The sequence below is a fragment of the Wyeomyia smithii genome, chromosome 2, assembly GCF_029784165.1.
Source record: "Wyeomyia smithii strain HCP4-BCI-WySm-NY-G18 chromosome 2, ASM2978416v1, whole genome shotgun sequence".
Lineage (NCBI taxonomy): Eukaryota > Metazoa > Arthropoda > Insecta > Diptera > Culicidae > Wyeomyia > Wyeomyia smithii.
The window spans coordinates 14145367-14161827 of record NC_073695.1 but is presented as its reverse complement, the minus strand read 5'-3'; the positions used below and the strand labels follow the sequence as shown (position 1 = coordinate 14161827).

Sequence of the window (16461 nt, the reverse complement as noted above, 5' to 3'; positions counted from 1 at the left end):
ATCTATCGAAAACTAACCAATTTCTTAGCATTTGAAATTGGATATATTTTTTACTTTTCCGTTTTTAGATTTTCATTTTACATCTCTTTGAAGCCGAACTTCCTGAGAGACGTAGTTCTACGTCAACAAAACATAAAGTAGCCAAACTTTTCAAAGTTGAGAGTAAGTGGTCTTTGCATGCAAACCATCAGTTGATCTTGAAAGTTTGGGCTGAAGACGGTGTTTACTTTGCGCCAAATTCTTGACAAGTTTAGAAATGTAAACTTGCAGACTCGCTATTTGTTTATTTGTTTCAGCCGACGTACGATACAGTTAAGTGCAACAAAACTTAATAAGCTGATTCGATTTCGGACCAGCTTGTGTCGTAGGACGGTCTGAAGTAGGGGCACGTGCTCTCGGATCTGTTGTTTAACGTTTGCGGTAAAAAAATGGACAAAAATTGCCGTTTTTTCATGGGTTTACCTTCACACAGTTTTGTTACTTGGGATGCAGCATCAATCATAATAACCTATGAGCCAGCAGAAAAAAAATTGACGAAAACAGTGAGGCTACTTCATTTAGAAGTGTGCGTGTTTGAAGAACGGTATCCGTTCGGGCATTTACAATATCTTGGCACCATTGGACAACTATCAGAGCGTCGAAAGGAAGCCCGGTTCCGAACGGCCGACGACTCTGAGCGACAAAAGGCTCCAAACCATGCTGAAGAGGAAGACCGAGGGAAAAGTGGCTACATCGCTGCGTGCGCTTGGCCGGAAGGTCGGTGTAACCGGCAAAACAGTGAAAAAGTACCTGGCGAACATGACAATGCATGTCAAGAAGTGACAGTTCAATCCACTGGTCTCGGAGCTGCAGGCAATGACGCAGTGGCAGCGCCTGAATAAGATGGTCAAGTCGATTTTCCCGGCAATTCGCGACGTAGTGGTGGTGATGGACGACAAGAGTTGTTTCACCCTGGATGGCAACGACTGGCAGGGCACTTCATATTTCACTTCTCCCACTAAAAAAGTGAGCAACGAGGTGAAGTTCATTTCAATCATCATGTTCCCCAAGGAGGTGCTGTTGTGGTTGACATTCAGCGAGAAGGGGATGTCAAAACCGCTCTTCTTTCGCTCCGGATTGGCCGTGAAAAGGGAAATTTAGTTCATCAAGAAATACCATAAGGCCGAAGACGTGGTGTTTTGGCCGGATCTGGCATCGGCCCATTACTCTAAGCGATCGTTGGGGAGATGGAGCGGCTGAATATCGATGTGGTACCCAAGTTGGCGAACCCGCCCAACGTTCCTAAGCTGCGTCCCATCGAGGATTTATGGGAAAACATGAAACGTAAGATCTACTTCAACAATTTTGTTATGAAAATTGAGGTAGAATTGATTATTTAAACGAAAAAAGAACTCAATACCATGTCTACATGCATGCTCTCGACCGCCATGACGAATGTAACGGTTAACTGCCGAAAGGCCGCTCGCAAGGAAATTTATCAAACACAATTATCTGTCTAAGTTATTTTTTTCCATAATCCGAAAAAAGTCCATTTTTCACCGCAAACGTTAATATTGGTATGGTGTAGTATGGAAAGCTGTCGTGCAAAAAAGCAGTACCATTATGTCGAAGTATCGTATGTTTTTTGGACTCGTGGATGATATTGATATCGTCGGCATTAACCGCAGAGCAGTGGAAAGAGAATTCGTGCCTTTTAGATCAACTCGACCAAAACAAAGTAGACATGGTGGCTGATAGAGAGCATGGAAGTAAGTCGAGTCTTGGTACTGAGCAATCGAAAATAAGACCTTTTACGGTTCACGGAGCCAGCTGAGATCTTGCAGCACGCATGTCCACACGAAATTTGCGCTCTGCAGGATGCTGATTCATCCGGTGAAACTATACGACCATGAGTGCTGGTCGATGAACGAGGCCGACTGGCGAGCACTTGGCGTAGGATCTGAAGAATGGAGTATAGTACAGGCGCTTGAACCAGGAAGTGTACCAAGAATTCCGTCAAGCGGATATCATCAAGCTGATAAAATACGGCAGGATGTGTTAGGGGCCATAGGAGAGGACTAACTCATGATCGACTGAATTGGATACGTGTTCTGGATTCGGCAGTGGGTCGACAAAGACCTGTGGCCATTAAAATAAGGTAAAGTAAGTTTGTAAAAGTTACACGGAGTACGACTCGCAAACCTTTGGCTTAAGGAAATTTATTTTCACGAATAATTAAAATAACCCGAAAATGAGTTTATTTAGAAAATTATTCATCAAAAGCTTTATGATAAAAAATAACTTCTTAAATTACCCTGGTCGACAAAAACGAAAAAAAGAGCCCTTGAGCTCAAATTGTCGAAAAATAAAAGATTATACGTTTTGAATCATTCCAGTGAAATTTGGTGCTCCTAGTAAATGAAGAAGTGTTCGCTGGATTTGTCGCTTCTACGTTTGCTTATTAAAAAACTCATGCAAGTGTCTGAAAAAGTTATCTTCGCTTGGGGCACCAACGTTTACAGGAATGGTTGAAAAGCTATAATCTTTAATTTTTTTCCAGTTTAAGTTCTAGGGCAGAACCTGTATTTACTAGTGTTGTTGTAACATTTTCCCAATTGTGAACTAGCAAAAAAGCGTAATCTGATTTGAGTAATGAAGACTCAAGCAATTTGTTCAGTAACTTATGTGGGCTTATTCTCAGGTTTCCCGTAAATCCTCCTTTCATGATACATTCTTCAACACCCGAACGAATTTCATTTACAATTTTTGCTCTTGTGTCCGTCGTGGATGTTGAATGAGAGCACTAGAATTTCACTAGCTCGAAAATCAGGAACTAACAGCCACAGTATAAACATGTAGTCAGTTATTAAACAGAGCCTGTTTGTGCCGTTTAATTTATGAAATCTCTTTGCAATAATTTCATGACGATCAATTTTAAAAATAACACGAAATATATATCGCCAGTTGATATCAAGACTGGCACAAAAAGTGTACAGTTTTATGTTATCCATGGCAAACGTGGTAAAATATTGTTAAGTTACATCCCACGAGTCGAACAGCAAACGGAATCCAGATTACAAGAAGACGGCACAAAGCAAAAAAGGCAACAAACGATGTCTCATAGCCAATAATGGCTGTGCAGTGGGCATCACGTACCGAGTGCATGTTAGATAGGAAATAAGAACTACATTTTAGCTCCGCCCACAGTATTGTGCGTGCCTGTGGAATACCTGGCGCCCTTCCACAGTAACCTAGCCTTCTGCGTTAGGCTATCGTGACACGCAGATGACCCCTTCTTTCGTGGCAAACTCGTGGGACTAAAAACTGGAGTTTAACAAATTTTCAAAAAAGGGTCCCGGCAACCTCAACCTGTCGGAACAAATGGAGCCAACAAACTCCATGGCGTGCAGCCCCACAAGGCTGCACGCTACAGGCAGAACCGAGGAGATGGAACTGGAGATGGATTTCAACCTCGACAGCGAATCGCTGGACGGAGGACCTTCAGTTTCATCACTAATCCTCGGTTCGCCAAGCGAGAAAGAAGAGAGCCCGACGGACAGTCTTCCCGATCCGGAGACACAGCCGATTGACAAGGGGAAACCTAAGTCACCTCGTGCTGATGTCAAACGGCTCTCCCAATCGCAACGGCGGCGTCTTAAAAGACTGCTAAGCCTGGGTCACTCACGCGAGGAGGCCATAGGCATAGTTCGTCAACCAGTCGACCAAGCTGACCGCTCAGGTCAGGTCGCAACCAAGCGACAGCGGTCAACTGAGACAGCGTCGCCAAACACAAGCGCTAAGGGCCCGAGCAGCAAAAAGCCCCGGGACTTGGCTTGCGCGGAGCCCCCTGCACCGCGACAAACGTCAGGGGTAACATATAGGGAGATGCTGGAGGCCACGAGCCTGTCTATCACAACGATAGACTATCCAGCCTCCCTATTTACCCCTGAACAGTTAAAAACTGTTCCAGATGCCATTCTGGACTGCATTGCGGACCAGGAGTCACCGGCCATCAGGCCCAAGTTTAGGAGCTGCCGCCTAAAAAACGGTACCCTACAACTCGACTGTGCCGACAACGACACAGTTAGATGGCTGGAGACCACGGCGTCTTCTCTCATACCGTGGGAGGGAGCACACCTTAGTGTCTTTCGCACGAAGGACCTGCCGAAGGCCCTAAAATTTGTAGGGTACCTCCAGGACAGTGTGGACACCACAGATCCTTGGCTTTGCCAACACAAACAGTAAGTTGGTGTATTGTAATCAACAGTCAAATCCCAGGACTGCAATTCTGCTGAACAGAAACATTAAATTTGTTCCCATTACAGAGTTAATCCAACGGGATTTGGTTGCCATTGCGGTGGAAGTCCCGACAACCAACGGCACTCAAGAAGTGGTTGTTGCCTCCGCTTACTTCCCGGGGGACGAGGACGATATACCGCCATCCGAAGTCGCAGCACTTGTGCGATACTGCCGAAGCATCAACAAGCCACACATCGTCGGCTGCGATGCCAACGCGCATCACACAGTCTGGGGCAGCTCGGATGTCAACACCCGAGATGAGTACCTACTTGAATACCTTACTTCTAATAATGTTAATGTATGCAATGTGGGAAACGAGCCAACTTTCAGTAATGCTATTAGACAAGAGGTCCTAGATCTCACTCTATGTAGCGCCTCGATAACGGAGAAAGTCAAGAACTGGCATGTCTCTGATGAACCCAGTTTATCAGACCATAGACACATCAGATTTGACGTCGAGGCTACTCCTCTGAGAAGAGAACATTTCAGGAATCCTAAGAGAACCAACTGGAACTCTTTTAAGGAACATTTGGTCAATTCGAGAACATCCTGCCACCAAAATATTCGAACTCCAGGTGAACTGGACATCGCAGCAAGTGACCTACAGCACAGGCTCACGGAAGCTTTTATGTCAAACTGTCCGTTAACAAATCGAACAGTCTGCTGTGATGTGCCCTGGTGGAATGAAACTCTCAGCAACCTTCGTCGGGAAGCTAGACGCTTGTTCAACAGGGCTAAAATCACGTCCAACTGGGAAGCCTATAGAGCATCCCTTACAAAATACAACGCTGAGCTACGCAAAGCCAAAAGGAGGTCTAGAATTCGATTCTGTAAAGACATTCAGACTCTACCTGAGGCAACGCGACTGCAAAAAGCGATGTCCAAAGATCACACGAATGGTCTTGGGCAGTTGAAAAAGAAAGATGGTAGTCTGACTGTCACCACCAAGGAAACGCTGGATGTTCTTATGAACATTCACTTTCCTGGATCGACAGCAATCTCCGGTTCGAACGTCCAAGAGTTACAGAGCCTCGAATCCAGACGCATAACGTCACGTGACTCCGCAGCGCTCGCTCGTAGAATTTTCACGGAGACTTCTATCAACTGGGCACTAAGCTCTTTTGAGCCTATGAAGTCACCAGGACCGGATGGCATTCTACCAATCTTTCTACAAAAATCGGACGGAGTCGTTATGTCCGAACTCATCAGCCTCTTTCGAGCCAGCTTTACTATGGGACATATCCCGGTCAACTGACGTTAAGGTGGTGTTTATACCAAAGCCGGGCAAAAAAGACAAAACATTGCCCAGAGCTTTCAGACCTATAAGTCTGACGTCAACTCTTCTCAAGTTGATGGAGAAAATTACGGACAACTACATCCGCAGTGAGTTTCTGAAGGAGTTACCCTTACACAAGCATCAATATGCTTATCAACAGGGTAAATCTACTGGAACCGCTTTGCATTGCCTAGTGACGAAGATCGAGAAGTCCTTGAAATATAAAAAGACAGCGGTCTGCGCTTTTCTTGATATTGAGGGAGCTTTCGATAACACGTCCTTTGCATCAATTTACACGGCTCTACAAAATAAAAGAGTCGACAATACTACAATGAGCTGGATCCAAGCAATGCTTTCGAGCAGGAAGATCACAGCTGCATTGGGGGATACGTCTGTCACAGTAGGGGCAGTGATAGGGTGTCCTCAAGGAGGAGTTCTCTCTCCACTGCTATGGTCACTGGTGGTAGACGTTCTCCTAACCAAGCTATCACAGCTGGGCTTCGAAGTCATTGGATATGCTGATGATATAGTCCTTATCGTTCGGGGAAAATGTGATGCAACTCTATCTAGTCGTATGCAAACGGCACTTAACTCCACCTCTCAGTGGTGCTCAGAAGAAGGCAGCCCTCGCATGGTGGCCTAAAGTAAATGAAAAGACAGCTCAGGCGAAACTTACCAAAGTCCAACGATTGGCCTGTCTCTCAGTTACCAGTGCCCTGCGCACAACACCGACAGCAGCCTTGGAGGCCTTGCTTTGCTTACTTCCTCTACATCTCCATGTGAAGAAGAAAGCAAAGTTTGGCGCACTAAGGCTGCAAAGAAATACAACGATGCTCGAAAGTGACCTAACGGGTCACCTAAGCATCCTAAAGGAGTTTAAGCTGACACCTTTAGTAACAACAGTCTCGGACTGGATGGAAGCGAAGCCAAACATGGACGTTCCATATATAGTGATCGACACAGATCGCTCCATGTGGAACAATGGAGGGCCGAGTCTTCCATCGGGCACAATCCGCTTCTACACGGATGGCTCAAAAATCGGACCCCAGACTGGTTCAGGGATCTACGGACCAGGTATAAAGGCCACTATCTCAATGGGTAAGTGGCCAACCGTCTTTCAGGCGGAGGTATACGCAATATATATCTGTGCTATAACATGTCTACATCGCAAATATAGACATGCGAAAATCGGAATCTTTTCGGACAGTCAGGCGGCACTAAAGGCATTAAAGTCTGCTACATGTGTCTCCAGACTAGTCTGGGAGTGCATCGCAACACTCAGGGAACTCTCCCGCCTCAACAAAGTTATGCTACTTTGGGTACCCGGTCACTGCGGAATCGAGGGAAATGAACATGCCGACAGCCTCGCAAGACAAGGATCTGCTCAGCAATTCATTGGACCGGAACTGTTTTTAGGTACTTCCACATCCGCCATTAAAGGCGAACTAAGTACATGGGAAAAGCTAAAGATAGCATCTCAATGGCAACATGCGCAGGGTTGCAGGCAAGCTAAACAGTTTATCTACCCTAACCCTACGGTTACCAAACGGCTACTTAGTTTAACTCGTAGTGAACTACGCATCATCACGGGACTTCTCACTGGACACTGTCCTGCTCTTTATCATTTAAAGAAAATCGGCAAAGTCCTAACCGACTATTGTCGCTTTTGCAACGCTGAACCTGAGAGCTCAGCGCATTTGCTTTGCTTTTGCGGGGCTCTTGCTTCATCGAGGTTTAACTTCTTTGGAAGTTACCTCTCAACTCCATACCAGGTATGGAGCACCAATCCCAAAACGGTCACAGGTTTCATCAACCATGTAGCTCCGGATTGGGGCACAGGCTTACAACCAACTAGCTCAACTCCATCAATGAGTTCGAGCATCTTGTAATCTGTGTAAAGTAATCGGGACCAGCCACAAAAGACAAACATTCCTGTCGCAGTGGCGCTTTCTACCCAATGCCCTTCAGGAATACAAAAAAATAAACCGTTATGGGGGTTGTTACACATTTTTCAGAAATGCTTTACTTTCGAGACATCAAAATAGATTCCTATTACAGAAGTCGAATCGATTTGCACAAGACGCCCATCGTCGAAGCTTCTGTAATACGGCGTGTAGTCTAGGCTCATGAAAGTAAACATTAGTTGGCCTGTATTGACAAAATCAAACAAAAATTTTGTTGGTACTAATATAGAGAATATCACGGTTGGTGTCTTCTCATTGCGTCTGTGTTAGGTATGCTCGTACGTTATTGATTCATTGTTCGCAGAAATGCAGCCTTGACACCTTTAATTAATTTAATTTCAATTCAAAATTTTAAGTAAAGGGTATTAGTATACAGTTTGCAAATTAAACATAATTTTTACTCCCACCAAGCTTCATTACATTCACAGAAGTTCACTGGTTCACTGGTCTCGGATGAGTCTTCGCCTTGTCTTAGCCTTCGGGCTCGAAAAAGTTCCTGCTATAGTGATCAAAGTCATAAGTTGACGCAAAATAAGCAAACAATATTTGCCCGCAGTATTATCTGGGCAACAGAGACCGCTCGGAAAAACGAAATTTCTCAGCTGGTTGTTTGCCTTGTGTAACAAAACTGTTTTCCTTTCAATTAGCCCCTGTCGGGGTGAGCAAAGCATTTCTCTTGTTCCCAAGAGTGTTCATACTGGTACAACAATGCTTGCTATGCAAATTTGCAATGTTTGTTAGCAAAGCAGTGCAGTAGAACACAAAGTAATATGTTGCATTTTTTGTTTGTTTCTCATTTCTTTTACACACCATTGTTTGCTAAATGTCACCGAAGCACATAATGAACGTCGTGACGAAACCAATCAAATCACCAGCATCCAGAAACTGCAGTATGATTTCACCGTTTGCCAAATTAAATTTTATGCTGCGAAATGGGATTTTATGTGTGCCAGCCAGCAGACGGTCCAATGAAAACAATGATGATCTGCTGATGTTAGTCTGTTTCGGGGGCCAACCAAATCCGAACAAGAACCGTCGTGTAATAAAATCCGTTCGCACGTTGTTTAAATATTTTTCATCAGACGGACGGGTGCTTTTTACGATTCTTTAGTCGTCGGACGTGATCTCATGCGAAACCATCGTCCTAGAGGAAAAAAGCGGGGAGACTGCTGACTCCGGATGCACCGGATTACCGAGATAATCATAGTCAATTTATCTTCGATGTTATGAAGATTATTATTATTGCGTTATTGAATTGGGTGGAAACTGAACCCCCAAAAAAGTGTGCGTTCACTAACCTCATTTCGAAGTCCTTAATTTCCTCCGTCGTTAGCGTGTTGGTGACGTCGAGCAGCTGCCTCATGTTATCCTCTCGTTGCTGTTGTTGCTGCTGCTGTTTCTTCTTTCGGGACAACTCTTTGCCCTGCTCGACGCTGATGAAGTCGCCCTCGTTTTTCAGCAGAATTGTCTCCACCGACGAATAGTCTAGGCTGAGTGAAGGCTGCGGAATAAGGGGGGAAAAATAAATGAGAAAATATGCCTATCACAAAATGAACATATTGGCGATACAATAGGCTGCCATAGAGAGCGCAGCAGAAATAATAAGAATGCAAACAAAACAAGGCTGTAAATGGAAATAACTCCACACTGGCGACACCGCTTCTCCTCCGATGCTGACGATGACAAGAACGCAGAAGATAATAAGAATCACAAGAACCAAGGCTCTATCCGTCCGTCATGACCTAAGTGCTACACAGACGAGGACGCATGACACTGCGAAACTTTTGCATGCTAATTAATTTAGAATTGTTATAAAATACTTCATTCATGATTTCCTCCGCAATAAACTAGCTCTAATTTACGAAAGTCTTCGACTCACGTCTACGCACAGCTATAACGCGTGACCGTTTCCAGAGTGAGTCTCTTCTCAAGGCCGACTCGGATGCAAGCTCGCGTCAGGCGGACGAAACACGAGGCAGCATACTTTTCGTCGAAGACAAACTGATACTGAATAGCGTTCTGATTAGCATATTTCCGGCGGCAGCTGGGTTGGAATGAACAGAAAGGGAACCACTTCGGTTGCGGAATAGTATGCTGCTTTGGTAGTACATGCAGTATAAATTGGCAAATTTTGATCGTCGTCGGAATAAGTTTTGCGTTTTGGACTAGACAAAATGGTGCCTGGAGATTATTATGTTATTCAATGACAAATGGGACAAGGTGCGTCAGAAATCATCATATAATTAAGACATCAGCGCCATCAGGGGGGGGGGGGGGGGTAAATGATGTCCAAGATCGTTGTTTTTCTTGTATAATGGTTCTTCATAATGGAGAGCACCTTCCTGCGAAAGATTACTTCTTTATGACTTCATTAAACCCCCGGACGACAATTGAACAAACCTGACAGTAATAGAGCCGCTACCTAGTTACATTTTTTTTTCAAAAGCTCAACATTCTTTTTTCCTAACTTATCTGCTTGATTTTTTTTTATAATTTCTACCGCTCTAGATCCTATCCCTCGTGGATCTATTTCATGTAATGGGATAATTTTTTGTAATTCTTCCCTATTTTTGATCCACAGTTGCTGTCTTGCTCTGTTCAATTCAGTGACATGCTGAGCTTTTTAAGAGTGACTTTCTATGTGGATATTCCATAAATTTCCAAGCTAAAAATGAACGTAAATTAATCCTTTCCTTGTTCGCCTACCTATGTATGTATGAACGTGAATTTACTTGAAACAAACTTAGAGCAACTTTCAGTTTCGTGGTACTGACTTTTAATATTTCACCTTTCAAATTTCAACCTAACCTGATATTTAATTTCATTAAGCAGACAGTATGTGCAGTAGGGAAAGCGAAAAATAAGCGAACTGGAAATTTGATACAGATTTGGAAAAATATACCGTATCCCGACGGGACTGCTGATATTTAATCTTAAAACGTTTTGATTGTTTGCTTGGATGGTAGCAAAGACTGTTTCCTCATTCTGTAGCAAATGTATTTGCTATGCTAGTACCACGGTGTCTCTGGTTGAAGAACTTATCCAAAAAAAAAAATTAGTATCGCTCTAATACTCGTCATTCGAAAGCTTGAGCTGTCCCCTTTAATATCCTACCAAAATTGAAATGTTCTATCGGGGGGTCTAGAACAATTTGTTTTCGAACATATATTTGTAATTGAAAAACTAGTGAAATGGAAATAAATAATATGTTTCAGAAATACAAAAAGTTATCAGGGTTCTCTGATCGTACTGAAATATTCAGGGTTGTTTTAATTTATATAACAAAACAAAGCTTTACATAATATCAGATTTTTTGAAAAGGGTTAAGTGGGGTAAAAGAGATTTTTGAAAATTTGGAGTCGAAAATCAGCTGAAAACAAATAAAATGTTGTGACTTTGAATACATTGATTTTGATTGATGATTGATTTGATTGATTTCTTAAAATCCTATAAAAAAAATATAAAATTCCGGTTGTTAAGAGTTGCTGTCTTGGTTTCATTATAGGATATTTGCATTTTTCTTCAAAAAAATGGTGATTATTACAGCTCTTTTTTGCTTGTCAACAAAACTGGACCCTGTATCTAAGCTATACGTTTTATAAAGCAACTCAAGAGCTTCCATTTGATGTTATTAAAAACTGCGCCGTTTTAGTAACGATCGAGAAAAATTCATTATTCATACATGTTTTAAAACATTGTGTCAGGAGCGCAACTACGTTTTGTATCGATGTCCCCCAATCGAACTTAAATTTCCAGGGTTTGTTCATTCATGAAATAATTTGTACATATAAGTTTTTTGGGAAAGGAGTTAGTGGAGTGAAAAGGTCTCCAACCTGTATTCAGGTCTGGTCTAGAACCAGGGGGACCCCTCGTGTCGGAAGGCCCGGGACATTTGCCCTCTCCACTTAAATCCGGCCTGGTGAAATGGCATTTTGAACTCTAATGTCCAGGTGCTGCTAAAATCATAATGTTACTGTAACTTTGAGTAGAATGCATCGGTTTTTCTGCAATTCGGTATGCTTATTGAACCATTGTACCAGAGATGGTTGAGTTTGGCTTTTTCAAACCCGTACCCGAGTTTTGTTTTTCGGTTGAAACCCGAACCCGACCCGAAACTTTTTTTCCGACCAAACCCGAACCCGAAAATTTTATTTTTGGGAAACCCGAACCCGACCCGAATCCGAAGCTGTGAAACCCGAGCCAGACCCGAACCCGAGATTTTTTTTGGAGTTCAATTTTTTAAACCAATTTCAGACTGGGATGTTATAGAGCTATAGCCTGCTATAGCCAGCATTTTAATGTAGGTACAAAATGGAGTTGCGCTCCTTGTGTAACAGGTTCAAATGATGGCCCTAACCTTGTTATAAAAAAATCGATTTATTTTTAAACGGTGAACTTTTTGAATACGTCCAATAAAAACTCTTGAGTTGATTTATAAAACGTATTGTTTAATTGTAGGAACTAGTTCTGACAAAAAAACTTCAAGAATTACCATGTTTTTGAAGAAAAATGTAAATATCTAATTATGTAACCTCGACAGCAACTTTCAAAAACCGACATTGTATATTTTTATGATTAGAATTGCCATATCAATTTTCAGAGAAATCGATTAGTTATAGCTTTTTTTGTCTTTTGAGCAGTTTGTACTTTCACAATTTTCGAGTCTTTTTTACCCCACTTGATCCTATTCAAAAAATCTAAGATTATGCCAAACATTGGTTTATTGTATGAAAAAACAAAACTTGAAGGTTTCAACACTATCTGATCGGGCTCCCAGCACCTAAATCCCTTGATAAGGATACATAAGTCCCATTCCTCCAGCTTTTCAATTACAAAAAAAATGTCTGGAAAAAAAATGTTCTGGACCCGCCTATAGAACATTTCAATTTTAGAAGCATATCAAAGGGGACACCTTGAGCTTTCGAATGATGAGTATAAGAGCGATACTAATTTTTTTCGGATAAGTTTCTTCTACCAGAGACACCGTGAGTACATCATGCGAATTAATTTAAGAAAACAAATAAATATAGCGAATCCAGTTATGTCATATTTCAATTGCTACATTATATTTTGTTCTGGTCCATAAACAGTTGTGTTCGATTTTATATATTTTTATCTCGCATGAAAAATGCGTTTATACCTTTTTGGTTATATTTGTCAAACGCACCGCAGATAGCTTTGCTGTGTAATTATTGTGCGTGATGTCCATACGTGTGAGAAAGTACACCATAGTTCATTGTCTCGCAAGAGAGAGATTCCAGATTTCATCGCGGTGCTTTCAAGAAGCTCACTAGATAAAAATCGTCTGTCGTTCTCTTCTAGCATGTGCGTTGATTTGCTCTTTAGTGTGAGAGCAGTTGTTTTCGCAGTGCAAGATGTTCTCCTGTACTCTAGAGGTTTTCTGAGGAGAAAAGACAAGCATGGTCCTGTACACTAAACAGTCGGCTGCGAAGTCTGTGTATAAATTAACAAAAGGTCAAGTTCCGGATCGGAACGTAGCACCAAGGCTTCGCTTTGCTTTAAGAAGGTCCACAACTTTTTTTTTCATTGATACACCAAATCTGTATTTTTATCTGTTTTGTTTATAGCTGTGAAATTCAGGACAGAGATTTTATTCAATTAAATGAACACCTGCATCAATATGTTTTTGATATTGCGTAAAGAATGATTTACAATTATGAATACGCTGACTTAGCGAAAAGTTGAAGAGGTTGTTTATAAGACACGACCGCGCTGTTAATGAATTACGATAGTCTGTTGAATGTTAATGTATTTATTGCAATAGCCCCCATAATCAATAACCATAAAAAGTGCCTAACAACTAGTTCGGTCCCGACTGTTTGGGCTATCGTTAAACCATATGGGTTATCATCCGTTTATAGTTATTGATTATGCGGGAGGCTAGGGAATACACCTGATTTGAATTATCAAAGTGGATGGTCTGAAGTGGCAAATTCCAGTAATAGTTCTCTTTCAACTCTCTCTAACGCATAGATTACGATAGAGTCTCTTGTATCAACATATTTATTTCAGCAACTCTTATACAACACTAGAAAATGGTAACTGAGGTCGATTTATGGCATCTGGATCTCATCCCAGTTCCAGAAATACTCATATTAGGTAGTATTCAGCCATTTAAGGTTGTTTTACAGCAACCGGGAGTCACGATCTTAGATTTCAAAATGGTGGTAAATGGTACGCCAGTGTAGTGTGAGTGTGGGGGGTTAGGGTGGGGGTTGATCCGCCCCAGGTGTCACCCTCTAGGAGATGACACCCATGATGAAAATTTTAATACGTGTCACCATCAAATGCATTAGCTTATTTATCAATTGGGTGGAGGTCGAGGTAAACCCTCGAAAACTATATAAATTTGCTTCTAGGAGTATGATCTCAACCCATTTAAAAAAATGGGTAGATTTGATGCAATTCAAAACGAACGTCAGAGTTTTTGATAACAAGATGGTTTCACTGCGACCTGGTGGGGGTGCCACCCAATTTATCCGCCCTGTGTGTCATCGTATCGGAGGTCGATTTCTGCCTGCACGGCATCACCTCGAATCCGGAAATATCCATGTTGGGTGGTATCTGCTTATTGTATGTCCTATCCAGAAATAGGAAGTTACTATTTTTTACTTCAAGATGGCGATTATTACCGGTCTGGGATAAAATTTTAATTCCGGAAATGCCCATATTGAATGGTATTTGGATCTCGTTTCAGCTTTGTTTGGCTAGAATCTACATTCAACTCAAGGCTCTACACTTTTCAATTGTATGATAGTTAGCATCAAAATATCACAATTTTTCGATTGCTGCAAGAGTGAAGGACTGTTAAAACTGGGCTGAGTTATTAACATTTGAAATTTGATAATTTTCGTGCACTCTCGATGCTTTCGGTATTTCAAACCACTATCAAAATGCTGCCGTACGACGTGTCTTGATATTCAAGACACGACCGCACGGTTCACGCAGGACGATGTAAGTTATCATCAAACTCTTCAGTTGTATATTTGGTTCTAATTAAGACCATTTTTATTGTTCTGTGGACGAAAATGGTACTGGCTGCTTCCGAAGCGATGGTTACTAACTGTAAAAAATGCTGCTTCGTTTTGGCATTTTTTTAACAGTTTATGCAACATAAATAAAGCGTTTTGAGAAAGACGGCTGTAGTTCGACTTCACAGCAGCATTTCGAACTTGGAACAGAATTTTGTTGCCCTCCAGTCGCAGCTACAAGATGCAATACGCAACAGCGTGTGCACTGTTGCGTGGCTGAGAGTGCTGAATTATTTTTTTTTTTTATTCTCGCTTATTTTCCGTCGGTCTAGTTCCGCCACTGTTGTGACCAATCACCGACGCCCAGGGAGGCGACTTCACACCCAGGACCCTAACTCACGACCCGTTTATCAACGGACCGGCGCCAACGGCATTACTTCCTCATGCGATGGAAGGAGTGATCCCAGAGATTTTTCGCCTCAGAAAATCTCCCGGTGTCGGCTAGGATTGAATCTAGACCAGTTGGGTTGGTTGTGAGTGGATCACGCTACCTCACAACCATCGACACCTATGTCGGCGGTGGGATTCGAACCCAGGCGTCGAGCGTGGTTGGCGGAGACGTTACCAACCACACTAGGCCCCCGCTTGTGCTGAATTATATGTTTCCATTCAACTTAACTGAATTTAGTAGAGTTTAATGGAAACATATAATTTTTTTTTTATTGTTTATATCATTCTACTAAGACGCTCAGAAAAATATTGTCAGAATTGATTGTTACAAATCGATTGTTACAACATTTCATTTTGTTGCGTAGCTGAGGGTTCCTATAGCTCGGTTACACTGATATGCTGACATGAAGTGAGATTTGTCATACACTCGTACCATATATAGAACAAAATCGCTTTGCGTCTCGGGAAATTGATGGAATGACATAACTTGAAAAAAGGCGTGGCCACTTACAACATGAACATCGCAAAACTAGATGATATCATGATTATAATCCCTTTAAACAAAAACCGATCAAGTAATGTTCACCACAGCTCGAAAATAATGTGCATTAACAGCGGTTTATAGAAAACTGATCCGTTTAATTATATATACAATGTTTTTTTTAGAAGCTCTTAGACGACATCCATAAGTTATGTAATGTAAAAAAATCCTAATTTTCAATACCCACCTTTTGCATATGCATATGTAACAAAAAGTAACACCAACATGTTCATAAGTGGTGGTAGTTAAAAGAAAGCTATCGTTCAAAAAATCTATCAAAGCTGATTGGATGTTTCGAAATACCAGCTCTAACAATCTCTTAGAAATCGTTTTCCAGGCTCTAGAGGTGGTGTTTTTAGACTGAAAGCCGTTATTTTACACTGAAAAATTGCATCGTACACCGATTCTCCGATATCTAAGCGTCATCCTGATTCCGAAACCAAGAGCCCGGAAGTCATCGAGTGAATTCAAAAAGTTCCCATAAAGTTCGAAAAATCATCGTTTTTGTACCCTTCTTTCATCATGGGTTCTCCCTCCTCTTTTTGAAAAAGTCTATTCGAGTAAAAAGTTTGGTGGAAATCGGTTCAAGGATTCAAGAGTTTTGCTGGAACATACATACAAAACTTGTCTTTCACATAAATAGATCGTACACAAACTTTGCATCCAACGGTTTAGTGTGCATGACAATTGCGGAGCTAGCGCTACGATCCTACTGACCGAGCCGGAATTTTAACCTACGACGACTGGCTTGATAGGCCAGCATCGTACCTTGAGATCAGTTGGGACAAAATATTGAAAAAATTTGAGAAAGACGGTTGTAGTTCGACTTGACTCATTTCGAACTTATTCTCATGTCTGCCAACGGTCAATATTAGCACGAAAAGAATTTTGTTGTCTTCTAGCCGCACAGCTGCAATATGTAACACGCAACAACATGATAAACTATTGCGTGGTTAAGAG

General features: G+C 41.9%; 1 protein-coding gene across 4 annotated transcripts in view; it reads right to left on the bottom strand.

The window, feature by feature from the left end:
* LOC129725720 (uncharacterized) overlaps positions 1–16461 on the bottom strand; it is a 500714-nt gene that overhangs the window by 142079 nt on the left and 342174 nt on the right. For all 4 annotated transcript variants that reach the window (XM_055681833.1, XM_055681835.1, XM_055681832.1 and 1 more), the window contains one exon: positions 8817–9019. In XM_055681833.1, the coding sequence (XP_055537808.1) occupies positions 8817–9019 (203 nt within the window). The remainder of the gene's footprint in view (positions 1–8816; positions 9020–16461) is intronic.